The sequence below is a fragment of the Hypanus sabinus genome, chromosome 2 (assembly GCF_030144855.1).
Source record: "Hypanus sabinus isolate sHypSab1 chromosome 2, sHypSab1.hap1, whole genome shotgun sequence".
NCBI classification, from domain to species: domain Eukaryota; kingdom Metazoa; phylum Chordata; class Chondrichthyes; order Myliobatiformes; family Dasyatidae; genus Hypanus; species Hypanus sabinus.
The window spans coordinates 167,393,757-167,407,590 of record NC_082707.1 but is presented as its reverse complement, the minus strand read 5'-3'; the positions used below and the strand labels follow the sequence as shown (position 1 = coordinate 167,407,590).

Below are 13,834 nucleotides of genomic sequence, written 5' to 3'. Positions count from 1 at the left end.
AAGAGTAAGGGTCCCAGAACAGATCTCTGAGGCATACCACTGATGACCGACCTCATGCAGAATATGACCTGTCTACAACCAATATGGAGGTACTTAAGAATAAAGGAATTTATGAGGTTACAAAAAGGTCAGTAAAATATTGCTGGTCGACAAGACTTTGATAGAGTGTACAAGATGATCAGAGGCACAGATCAAGAGACTTTTTCCCCAGGATGGAAATGGCTAATACAAGGGAGCATAATATTTAGATTGATCTTAAAGTAAGACTAGAGTAGTTTAAAAAGTTGAACTCATGGCTGAAGGGCCTGTGCTTGTTGTATGACTTTTCTACACAAAGCTATGCTGATTCCTCCTGATCCAATGGTTGTCTATCCAAATGATAGACTATCTCAGAATTCCCTCCAGTATCTTCCCCACTACTGATGTCAGGCTGAATGATCTCCTGTTCCTGGCTTGTCCTTGCTACTCTTTTTAACCAGACATTAGCCACTTTCTAGTCTTTGAGAACTTCACCAGGGGCTAACAATGAAGCAAATATCTCTGCAAGGCCCTCTATAATTTCCAGTCTGGTCTCCCACAAAGTCCGATTATTGACCCTAATTCACTTTAGGGCTAAACGTACCTTCTCCCTGGCCCTCCAAAACGTCTCCACTTCTTTCCCTGAGCAACCATGTTTTTCTTTTCAGTAAAGTTACTGCCTGTTACGTTGCTGGTGTTTGGAGCAGCAACGAAGGTCCTCCATTTCTGCCTCTACAGTATGGTTCCAGGCAGTCTTTGGTCTCCTGGTTTTCCTCTGCTCTTCAGGGGTCCAGTGAAATTCTGTTTTGATGATGAAGTTGACCTCTCTTTTCATCACGTGTCCAATCCATCGCCAACATTTCTTCTTGATGGTTGTGGCCATGTCCTCTTGGTGACACTGAAGGAGTAGGGCATGTTTGAAGATCTTTCTTGGCCAAAACATATGGAGGATCTTTGGGAGGCTCATGGCGCAGAATGACAACAGCTTGGCAAGGTTGTTTTCTGTCATGCTCCTCAGTAAACACAGAGGAGGAAGATTCATGAAAATTTCCCACCCCACCTCCTGTGGTTTAAGACATGGGCAGCCCTGCTGATCTCAAAGAAGGCTTACTCTGTCTCTGTTCAGCTTTTAATATAGTTGTGGAACCTCTTGGGATTTTCCTTAACATTTAATGCCAAATCCATATTGCACCCTCTCTTTACACTCCAGCTTTCTCTCGTAAGATTATTTAACATTTTATAGTCATGATGAGATTCACTTATCCCTGACCTCCTGGACCCAATGTATGCTTCCTTTTTTTCCCCCCAACAAGAGCCTGACAATATCTCTCATCAGCTGTGGTTCCCTAAACCTACTAGATTCAATGGGCTGAATGGTCTAATTCTGCTGCTGTCCAATATAGTCTTAACAGGAACATGCTGCTCCTAAGCATTTGCCATTACACTCTTAAAAAGACTCTCACTTGCCATTTGTTCCTTTCCCTTATAACAACCTCATACAATCAACTCTGCTAGATCCTGTTTAATTCCCCACCCCTAAATTAGCCCTGATTCAGTTTGAAAACCTAACCTAACCTTTCCATCAATATCTTAAAACTAATAGGATTATTGTCACTGGAGCCAAAGTGAGCACTGACTGCCAAATCAGTTTCTAGCCCTACCTTGTTCCCTGAGAGGTGGTCTAGTATTGCACCCTCCTGAGTAGGGCCCTCAGAACACATTTCATAAATTCTACCCTGTCCATGGCCCAGTCAATAGGGGAAAATTAAAATCTCCCACAGTACAACCCTATTATTCTTACAACAATGGGGAATTTCTCTATACACTTGCTCATACAGTTCCTGCTGACTGTTGGGGGTCTATAAGCACACCCCCACTGTAATGACTCTCCCTTATTTTGAAGTACTACCGATATGACCTCACTGGACAATCCCCAAGACTTTCATCTCTGATTACTGCTATACAGTACTTAGTATAAATACAAGAGTGCAGACATCTTGCTCTTTTATGTATGAATTTGGTAAGATCTCTGTTGTAATACTGTGCAGCTTTGGTCTCAGAATCTTTAGCTAAGTAAGAAGTTAGATTCCCCTTGGAGTCCATGTAGCATAGAATTATTGATTTTTTAGAATGAGGGTATTATTTTCCAAGGAATGATGTTTAAGAATCAAGTTCTTTTAAGTTACATTGGCCATAACAAGTGATTCCTTTGAGACAAGGAGTTTGTGAACAAGATCAATATATAGAAGCTGAATGGTTAGACCACTCTATGCCATGAAGAGAGTTCTCCTTACTATGCATGTTTTAGATATTTGGAATTCGTTCTGTCTGAGTGTCGAAGTTGCTTGTTCTTAGTTGTTGAGTATATTCAAACTGGAGATCAGTGGAGCTCTAGAGTCTCGAGGAAATTGAGATTTTTGAATCCCTCTTGTGTACTTGGGATCAGTGCTGATTTTGAGCGGTGGATCTGGTGCAAGGGGTTTCTTTTGCAGTATGTAAATTGTTATAACTAAGGAGATGCCATTTTGAGGATAGTAGGATAGTTAAAGTTCCAGGTGAAATATTTTATTTCCTTTAATGTTTGTGTTTTCCCCAATTAAAGATTTAATTTAATAATTAATTTGAGGCTTGTTGTTAAAGCTCTAGGCATTCTAATATGTAGTCAAACACACTTTTAAATGTAAAGAGATGTAACTGAAAAACTATCAATTCATCAATCCATCTTCTTCTAGCCTGTTCACTTTTTCCTCATTTTCCTCATTTTGGTCAAATTCCTCCTCTTCTCGTCCCTTATGTTCAGTGTCAGAACAATAGGTGCAAAAATTCACGTGTGGGGTGTAATCAACATTTAGTCTTCATTTTGACTGTAATTCTAAATAAATGTTTCATTACAAAACCATTTATCCTCTTCACTGGCTCAGTGTCTGCCTCCCATTCCTAAAAGTGTTTGTTTTCCTCTTCAGGAAGCATAAAATTAGCAGGCCTAGCTTGTGGAGGTCAGCACGTGTGGGCTTGTGATGTTGATGGAATTGTTTATTTCCGTGTGGGGACACAACCGTTAAACCCCAGCATGATGTTTCCTGCTTGGATAACCATTGAACCACCAGAACAGGTAGGTGGCAGACAGCATTTGGTTTGTCATTCCAATAAGGGATATTCATCTCTAGAAATTTAACCCTTCTACAGTTGAGTGTCCTAACTTCGATATGGAAAGCAGTGTAAAAGTTTACTCTTACAATTCCAAACCTTTAATCAGAACATCTTCAAACTTGAATCAGCTTTGAAGGTTTTAATTTCCCAAATTACATACACTTGTGACTTTTTTGTCAATCCATGAGATTGGGATTTGACAGAGATTGTAAGGTAAAACTTACATGTGGGGTCAACTAAAGAGAAATTTTTTGCAACACATGCAAAATGCTGGAGGAAATCAGCAGGTCAGGCAGCATCTATGGAAATAAATAAACAATCGATGTTTCAGGGCTAGACCCTTCTTCAGGACTGGAAAGGAAGGGGAAGAAGGTGGGAGAGGGGAAAGAGTACAAGCTTGAAGAGATAGGTGAGGCCTGGTGGGTGGGGGAGGGAGAATGAAGTGAGAAGCTGGGAAGTGATAGGTTGGAAAACCATTGAACCACTGCTGGAGAGAAAACGAAGGAAGAGCAGCATTGGGAGGGGGGAGGTGGTAGGCAAGTGAGGAGAAGAGGTAAAAGGGGAGCTATAATGGGATATTGAAGAAGAGAAAATGGGGAGGGGGAAAATTACTGAAGCTGGAGAAGTTAATGTTCATGCCTTCAGGCTGGAGGCTCCCCAGACAGAATGTGAGGTGTAGCTCTCTAATCTGAGAGTGACCTCATCCTGGCATTAGAGGAAGCCAATGATTGACATATCAGAATGGAATAGGGATTGGAACCTTGATTTTGTTGCTGGTTCTGAAGGGATCTTTGAAACTGTTGAGTCCAATAGGATGGATATGAGGAAAAAAATGAGCTGAGAAGGTATAAATTGTTCCTATCGAGTGGTTAAGATGGATTTTATAGACAAATTTGAGAAGGTGTAAAAGGGAATAGAATATAATATTTATAGGGTGAGATTCAGTAAGTTGGGAGGAGCTTCATTTAGAACATAAGCAACATGTGGATATAATGGGTTGAAAGATTTGCAGCTGTGTTGTTAACCTGTATTCTAATTAATTTTTCATATGTGTTTCTTTGTGATTTATGTTTCTGTGCAGAAATGATTTGGATTTTTTTTAACATCATTTTGAATCTGCTGTGCTGCTCAATTTTAAAGCTTCCGCAGTTGTACTTCTTTCTCTTCCCTACATACACCAGTCTAATTACCTCTCTCAACCTTATCTTCACATGATAATGACTCACCTGGAGCCTTAAACTCAGGAATGTATTCTTGTGATTGTACAGAGGTGGCAATTAAAGCAAAGTTGTTTAACGATGGAAGTTAAGTATGATTCAGTCTAATGTCTGTATGTACAGTCTGCAGGTGAGCATGGGGGGAATCTCAAAGAATTCTCCATTGTCCTGCTCTTTGTCCTGAGCCATTAGTCCTTACCTTTGTGCTTAAACAAAATCATAAAGTAGATAGTCAAACCACTTTGTAAATTGAACACTTTAAGTATCTAAAAAGGTGTATATTATTATGAAGAAATCATCCATATATTGATTTGAAGTCTGATTAGAACATTTTTTCCGGAGGTCTGACATCAAGCACGTGAATGTCAGTTTTTTTCCCTTGACCTTGGAGCCATGCTTAATCAATTTTAAAACATTGAATCTGAAAACAATTAGTTTGTGGAGATTGTAAGTACAGCCAGTTATTTTAACAGTTATTTGATTATGAGTTTACAAATTAGTTGCAAAATTTAAGCCAAATTGAAATTAATGATTAGTTTCTGCTGATAATTGGAAGGTTAATGGATTTGGAGAGTGGAAGAAACTTTGAGAGGTTCAAGCATGTGTGGCTAAATTTCTATTTTACAGAACTTAGTTCAGCCCACCCTTGGTTATCATGGTTTCTGAGACAGTGTAACTTTGAACAACCATCTGCAGAGATGCTTTCTGTTTCTGAGTAAACTCAGCTTCTAAGCTGCTAAGAATACCTGGACTAACGGCTTTAAAATTCCCCACTTCCTGCTCTGGGAAGACATCTACACCTAAGTGACTTGTTTAAATCCATTTTAAGTTTAAGGGGCCTATCAGCAGCAGCAACTGAGCTCGATGAAGGAGTGCTTCACCCAGATCAGAGGCAGTTATTTAAAATGAGAACTTCAAAGGCGTTAGTCTTTATAGGCAGGGCCTATAAATGGCAGCAACTGAGCTCGACAAACTAAATGAAAGTACAGAAGGGAAAAGCTGAGCAGCCATTGTTGGGAGTAGGTCAGTGGTAAGAGTAGAAACGAAAGTGGGATTCAGTGAGGTAAGTGAGGAAGTGTTCTTTCTTTTTCAATCTTTTTATTGAGTTTCATATAAATATAAAAAAACATAACATAATAATGAATAGGTTATGAATACAATAGACTTAAGATTACATTAATAATAGGATAATAATATCCTATTAAACATCAACAACAAAAAAGTACATTAACCAATCAAGTCTATATAATTATATATGAAAAAAAAACAAAACTAAACATCAAAAGAAAAAGAAAAAAAAAATTAGAGATGTGTGAAAGAAAATATATATATGAAACAAACACTAAACTAAAACTAACATGGGCAATAATAACAGTTTATAAGTATATGATAGTGTCAAAGAACTCCAGAACTCCATACCTGAACAAGAATAAACAGAAAGAAGGTCTGGGAAAGGCCAAATTAATTCATATGAAAATGTCGAATGAACGGTCCCCAAGTTTCTTCAAATTTAATTGACGAGTCAAAAATAGTGCTTCTAATTTTTTCCAAACTCAGATAAGAAATAGTTTGAAAAAGCCACTGAGACGTGGTAAGAGGGTTTACTTCTTTCCAATTTTGTAATATAGACCTTCTGGCCATTAATGTTGCAAAGGCGATCATTCATCTAATTGAAGGGGAAAACTCATTACCATCCTCATTTGGTATACCAAAGATTGCAGTAATAAAGTTAGGTTGTAAATCGATGTTCCAAATTGAGGAAATGGTAACGAATATGTCCTTCCAATAGTTATGTAAAGTGGGACATGACCAAAACATGTGGGTCAGTGAAGCCACTTCTGAATGACATCTGTCACATTGAGGGTTAATATGAGAATAAAATCGAGCAAGTTTATCTTTAGACATATAAGCTCTATGTACAATTTTAAATTGTATTAAAGCATGTTTAGCACATATAGAAGAAGAATTAACCATTTGTAAAATTTTTTCCCATTTATCTGTTGGTATATTGTATCGAAGTTCTTTTTCCCATTGTTGTTTAATTCTATCAGACATCTCTGGTTGTATCTTCATAATCATGTTGTAAATAAAAGCAACTAATCCCTTCTGACAAGGATTTAAGGTAAAAATCAAATCTGAGAAATCCGTTGAAGTTGAGTTGGGAAAAGATGGTAAAACTTTATATAAAAAATTTCTGATTTGTAAATATCTGAAGAAATTAGATTTAGGTAATTTAAATTTATTGGAAAGTTGGTCAAAAGACATCAAAGTACCTTCAAAAAAAAGGTCACGAAAACATTTTATACCTTTCCTTTTCCATATGCTAAAGGCTTGATCTGTCAAGGAAGGTTTAAAGAAAAAATTAAATAAAATAGGGCTATCAAGCACAAAGTTTTTCAGAGTAAAAAATTTCCAAAATTGAGACCAAATTCGTAATGTGTGTTTAATAACAGGATTAGATATCTGTTTATTGAATTTAACTAAATCAGCAGGAAGAGAAGAACCAAGAACAGAGAATAAAGAATATCCCTTTACCTCATTGCATTCCAAATTTACCCACTGCGGACACAATAATGAGTCCAAATTTAATTTCCAATACGTTAGGTTACGAATATTATTCGCCCAATAATAAAATCTAAAGTTAGGCAAAGCTAAACCACCATCTTTTTTAGATTTTTGTAATTGCCTTTTAAGGAAGTGGACCTTGTTTGTGGTTTTTCTTCGCATTTTTTTTTTTGAGAGCATGTTGGTAGGGTTAGTATTTTGCTCTGGGTGTCAGATGTGGGAATCTTGGAAATCTTCCAGTCTCCCAGATGGCCACACCTGCACCAAGTGCACTGAGATGCAGCTCCTGAGAGTTAGATAAGTGGGTGACAGTCAGGGAAGTGAAGGGAAGAGCTCAGATATAGAGAGCACCCCTGTGGGCCACCCCCTTCAGTAATCGTTATTTTGTTTTGGATGCTGTTGTGGGGAGTGACCTGACAGAGGATGACCACAGTGATTGGGTCTCTGGCGCTGAGCCTGGTCCGTGGTGCAGAAGGGTAAGAGGAATGCAGTAGTCATAGGGGATTCCATAGTGAGGGGAACAGACAGAGGGAGGTTCTGTCAGCCTGATAGAGATACCCGCTTTGTGTGTTGCCTCCTAGGTGCCAGGGTACAGGACATCTTGGATCAGGTGTAGAGTAATCTGAAGGGAGAGAGTGAACAGCCTGAAGTCTTGGTACACATTGGTACCAATGACATGGGTAGAAAAGGGGGGAAGGTCCTGAAGGAAGAATTCAGGGAGTTAGGTAGGAAGCTAAAAAGCAGAACCTGTAGGGTAGTAATATCCTAGCAGGCACATTTAATAGAGCTGTTAGGGAGGGTTTAAACTAATTTGTTGTGGGGGATGGGAACCAGAGTGATAGGTTTGAGGAAGGGGAAAACAGAAATAAATCAAAGATAGCATGCAACAGAGATTGTAGAAAGAACAGGCAGGAGATGAGGCTTAATCACAGCCAGTGGCATGAGTTACAGGGCAATAGAGGTGTGGTGCAGTTAGAACAGAAAGCAACAAATACCGGACTGAAAGTGTTATATTTGAATGCATGCAACATAAGAAATAAAATGGACAGTCTTGAAATTCAGCTGCTGATTGGCAAATATGTTGTGGCCATCTCTGAAACTTGGCTAAAGGATGGCTGCCATTGGGGGCTGAACGTCCAAGGATATACGGTGTTTTGGAAAGATATGTTACTAGGTCGAGGGGGTGGTGTGACTCTGTGTATAAGAAATAATATTAAATCATTAGAACGAGATTACATAGGATCGGAAGGTGTAGAGTCTCTATGGGTTGAGTTAAGAAATGGCAAGGGTAAAAGGACCCTAATGGCAGTTGTGTATAGGCCTCCAAACAGCAGCCAGGATGTGGATTACAAATTACAACAGGAGATAGAAAAGGCATGTCAGAAAGGCAAAGTCATGATAATCGTTGGTGATTTTAACATGAAAATGGATTGGGAAAACCAGGCCAGTGCTGGACCTCAAGAGGGAGAATTTGTAGAAAGTCTAAGGGATGGCTTTTTAGAACAGTTTGTTGTTGAGCCCACTTGGGGATCGACTGTGCTGGATTGGGTGTTGTGCAATGATCCAGAGGTGATAAGAGAGCTTAAGGTTAAGGAATCCTTAGGGTAGAGTGATCACAATATGATCAAGTTACATTGAAATTTGAGAGGGAAAAAATAAAATCCAATATGTCCGTATTTCAGTGGAATAAAGGAAATTACAATGGCATGAGAGGGGAACTGACCGAAGTTGACTGGAAAGGGACATTTGCAGGAAGGACAGCAGAGCAGCAATGGCTGGAGTTTCTGCGAAAAATGAGGGAAGTGCAAGACAGATATATTCCTATTAAGAAATTTTCAAAGGGAAGAAGAACACTACCGTTGCTAACAAGTGAAGTCAGAGCCAAAGTAAAGACAAAAGAGAGGGTATACAAGAAGCCAGAGCTAGTGGGAAGATAGAGGATTGGGAAGCTTTTAAGAACTTGCAGAAGGAAACTAAGAAGGTCATTAGGAAGGAAAAGATGAATTATGAAAGGGATCTGGTGACTAATATCAAAGAAGACACTAAAAGCTTTTTTTATGTACATAAAGGGTAAAAAAGAATTGAGGGTAGATATATAACCAATACAAAATGACACTGGAGATATTGTAATGAGAGATGTAGAGATGGTAGAGGAACTGAATGCGTATTTTTCATCAGTCTTCATACTAGAAGACATCTGCAGTATACTGGACATTCAAGAGTGTCAGGGAAGTGAAGTTTGTGCAGTGAAAATTACGACTGAGAAGGTGCTCAGGAAGCTTAATAGTCTGAGGGCGGATAAATCTCCTGGACCTGATGGAAGGCACCCTCGGGTTCTGAAGGAAGTAACTGGAGAGATAGTGGAAGCATTAACAATGATCTTTCAAGAATCAATAGATTCAGGCATTGTACCAGAGGACTGGAAAATTGCAAATGTTACTCTGCTAGTTAAGAAGGGTGAGAGGCAGCAGAAAGGAAACTATAGACCTGTTAGCCTAACATCAGTGGTTGGGAAGTTGTTGGAATTGATTGTTAAGGATGAGCTTACGAAGTACCTGGAGGCACATGACAAGATAGGCCAAAGCCAGCATGGTTTCCTGAAATGAAAATCCTGCCTGACAACCTACTGCAATTCTTTGAGGAAATTACAAGCAGGGTAGACAAAGGAGATGCAGTAGACATGGTGTACTTGGATTTTAAGAAGGCCTTTAACAAGCGGTTGCACATGAGACTGCTTAACAAGATAAGATCACATGGAATTACAGGGAAGTTACGAGCATGGATGGAGCATCAGCTGATCAGCAGAAAGCAGAGTGTGGGAATAAATGGATCCTGTTCTGGCTGGCTGCCGGTTACCAGTGGAGTTCCACAGGGGTCGGTGTTGGGACTGTTGCTTTTTACGATATACGTCAATGATTTGGACTACGGTATTAATGGATTTGTGGCTAAATTTGTGGATGATACAAAGATAGGTAGAGGAGAGGGTAGTGTTGAGGAAGCAGAGAGCCTGCAGAGAGACTTAGATAGTTTAGGGGAATGGGGAAAGAAGTGGCAAATGAAATACAATGTAAGTGTATGGTGATGCACTTTGGTGGAAGAAATAAACAGGCAGACTATTATTTGGATGGGGAGAGAATTCAAAATGCAGAGATGTAAAGGGACTTGGGAGCCCTTGTGCAAGATACCCTAAAGGTTAACCTCCAGCTTGAGTCAATTGTGAAGAAGGTGAATGCATTGTTGGCATTCATTTCTAGAGGTATAGAATGTAAGAGCAGGGATGTGATGTTGAGACTTTATAAGGCAGTCGTGAGACCACACTTGGAGTATTGTGTGCAGTTTTGGGCTCCTTATTTTAGAAAGGATATACTGACATTGGAGAGGGTTCAGAGAAGATTCACAAGAATGTTTCCAGGAGTGAAAGGGTTACTGTATGAGGAATGTCTGGCAGCTCTTGGGCAGTATTCCCTGGAGTTCAGGAGAATGAGGGGGGATCTCATAGAAACATTCTGAATGTTAAAAGGCCCGAACAGATTAGATTGGCAATGGTAGGGGATTCTGGAACAAGAGAGCATGGCTTCAAGATTGAAGGATGTCCATTTAGAACTGAGATACGGAGAAATTACTTTTGTCAGAGGGTGGTAAATGTGTGAAATTTGTTGCAACGAGCAGCTGTGAAGGCCAAGACATTGAGTGTATTTAGGCAGAGATAGAAAGGTTCTTGATTAGCCAGGACATCCAAGGGTATGGGGTGAAGGCAGAGGAGTGGGGATGACTGGAAGAATTGGGTCAGCCCATGATTGAATGGCGGGGCACACTCGATGGGCAGAATGGCCTACTTCTGCTCCTATATCTTATGGTCATAAGTTGTGCAATTTTAGTTGTTAATGTACTTCCAAATTCAGAAACTTCTGTATGTAAAATTGCTTCAAAAATTAGGAACTTAAGGCAGAATTTTGACATCAGCAACCCTCTTAAATATCTGTAAGTTCCAAAAAATTTTCTAGTTGTGTCGAATCTTATTTATTCCTGAGAGTTTTTATTTATTGCTGAGAATTTTGAGCTTGCAGTCAGTGCTTTTAATTGTACTAAGCTTCCAAATGCCTGCTGGTATGTTGATTATTATGGTCAATACTGATTTCAGTGCAGCCATTTTAATTGCACATCCATTCCCATTGCACATCTGTCCATGGCCGCCTCTGCCACCAAATGAAGCTCGATGCAGATTAGAGGAACAGCACCTCATATTCTGCCTTGGTAGTCTGTAATCTGACAGCATCAACAATAGTTTCTCTTAATGCTTAATAACTTCTCCCCTTTGTCGCTCTCGTTATCGTCTTGGCTCACTTACCCCCATCACACCTTCTTTCCCCTCCCCCATCTCTTTCAATCTGCCTATCACTCCTTCATTTTTCCCACCGACTCTCCTCTTCACCACTGTCCTCTCACAATGGATTTCATCCTCTTTATCCCTTTCTAACTTCCATATATCACCTATAAACTTCTAACACACATTCCCACTCCCCGCCCCCTACTATTTTCATCTGGATCCACTTATTACCTGCCAGCTCCACAAACTCTCCCCACCCCAATCTTTTCATACTGGAACAAAAGTTCCTCTTTCCGGTCCTGATAATAGGTTCTGACCTGAAACGTCTCTGTAGACGCTGCCTGACCACTGAATGCGTCCAGCTCCTTTGTGTGTTGCCCAGCTTGTTTGGGTCCTCTGGAATCATCTCCATGTGTTGAAATGTCAGAACTGGGGCTGGTTATGAAGGGACAGGCCAGCACTTCTCTGATACTTGCTGCTATTTTCCTGTAAAATCCAGGGTAGTGGTTTCATTTTTACATCAGCAAGCAATATGGTTCATAATTAGGCTTCCTGTCTGGTTGAAAGTTAGTGTTCTAAAGAGAACTTACCAACTCCTTTACTAGTCAGAATTAAGCTAGAATTTTTCACAAAGTTGTTTGTATTGATATCTAATTTTACAGTGTACGATTAGATGTCTCTGAACCAGTATTTTTGGGAAATGAATCTATTATTTCAATGGGTGAACATGTAGAACATCATTACTTACTTGCATCGACAGTGCTTTATTAGAATATTGTCTAAACATGGTATCTCAAGCCCCTTTTACATAGCTTAACAGGTTTAAGGAGTTTTAGAATTCAGTATTTCTTATTTAGAAATGCAAAGCTGCTTACACAAAAAGTTATATTTTTTTCAACCTTTGATAATTAATCAGAGAGATCATGGTTTTTGGGGAAGTTCTGAAATAGTGTGACACACAAAGTGATGTTACACTTTTCATGTTGATCAAACTTGTTGACTTAAGTGAAAATACAGCAGCATGAATTGATTTTACTATCATAGCAAGATAGAGATTTTTATTTTTAACAACATAAACAACTACTTTTTCCTAACAAAATAAGTGAAAGTTGATATCAATTTGTGGGATGAAACTCTAAATGTAATTCTTTACATTTGATTGTATTTTTCACCTGATTATGTGCTATGAAAAGCAGAATATTTGTTTGGAAAGTTTGCCTTTCTAAAGGTCACTTCATTTGCAGGATATATTTTGTTTCACATTGAATCTGCTTTATCCGATTACATAACCATGAAGTCTCCTACTGCTGGTATCAATTATAAGAATACTATAGTAAGCATGTTGCATGGAGGTTTCCAAATAAATAGTGAATTCAATTTTTCTAGTAACATTTTTCCACATTATTATGCAGGTGATTTCACAGCCCTTACAATTCATTTCTTTAGGACAGAGAAATTTTAGGTGATAAGCTTTTTGCTGTTTATAATATTGTATTATTAGCACCAACTTGGGTGCAAATAAATTAGAATGAAATTTACAGTATAGAGTCAACTTCCTCTTGATTGCAAAAGCCTTGATCAGCACTCACTCAGCTGAAGCTCAGCAATACCAGTACTTTTCATTTACCTCCTGTTTTACATTCATCTCCTTACCCTTGTAGCTGTGGTAACTTGTTTGTTATTGAAGGTATCAACAGCTTCATTGGGGAAATGGCTTTTATCCTGGTTTAAATTTCAAGTCTTTTCTAAACAATTGTTGATGCAACAAATAAACTGCATACTGAGAAAGCAGAGCCTGGCTACCTCAGATAGCCACTATCCTCACTATCAACCTTTTGCATTTGTTCTAATTCTACTATTTTCATTTGTCTGTAGCAATGCCTAAGATAAAGCCTGTGAACTTTGCTCTAACATGTACGTTATATTGCAAAATTGTAGTATTTAACAATTGTAAATGTGCAGTTCTGGTCATAAACCTTTGCTTGCTCATAGGTTTGTCATTCAAGTGTAAACTTCAACATTGAGTGTTGGTTAATTCTCCAGTAATGCAAGCTACAGTGATGCTGTTGCATTTACCATCGGGAGAAAGAACCTGAAAGTATTTGAGAATTTGTCTATGTTCCTTTCTTACCATCATTTGTAACATGAAGAGACTGAGTCCAGTTGTCCAAATATCCTTCTCACAGCATGCCTTTCCAATTGCCATCTGTAAACATGGATACCTATTTCTTCAGATCCTTATTGTAGATTCAGCAAAGCCCTTAACACTCCACTTTCCAACCATTTGGAAGATCCAGCAGTTTATCATCTGACCCGTCATGCTCTGGGTTCCATGCTGTCCTTCAATTTGCTAGTGCCCTGGATCCCAAGCATCCTTGCTTGATCTCCCATTCTTCTGTTCCCTTTCATCTCACCAGCTTCACTGGAAAATTTCCCATTCTGATGTGTAACTACTTTTCTAAAAAGTGAACTAAGAGAGTGTTGTAGTATTAAAAGAATGATGTCAGATAGTCTGGAAAATTAACTTGTCTGGCACCACTATATTCTAGAGCATACC

At 39.0% G+C, this 13,834-nt stretch overlaps 1 protein-coding gene across 4 annotated transcripts in view; it reads left to right on the top strand.

The window, feature by feature from the left end:
• Positions 1-13,834, top strand: part of tecpr2 (tectonin beta-propeller repeat containing 2) — a 133,736-nt gene that overhangs the window by 100,106 nt on the left and 19,796 nt on the right. For all 4 annotated transcript variants that reach the window (XM_059958917.1, XM_059958911.1, XM_059958909.1 and 1 more), the window contains one exon: positions 2,982-3,130. In XM_059958917.1, coding sequence (XP_059814900.1) covers positions 2,982-3,130 — 149 coding nt within the window. The remainder of the gene's footprint in view (positions 1-2,981; positions 3,131-13,834) is intronic.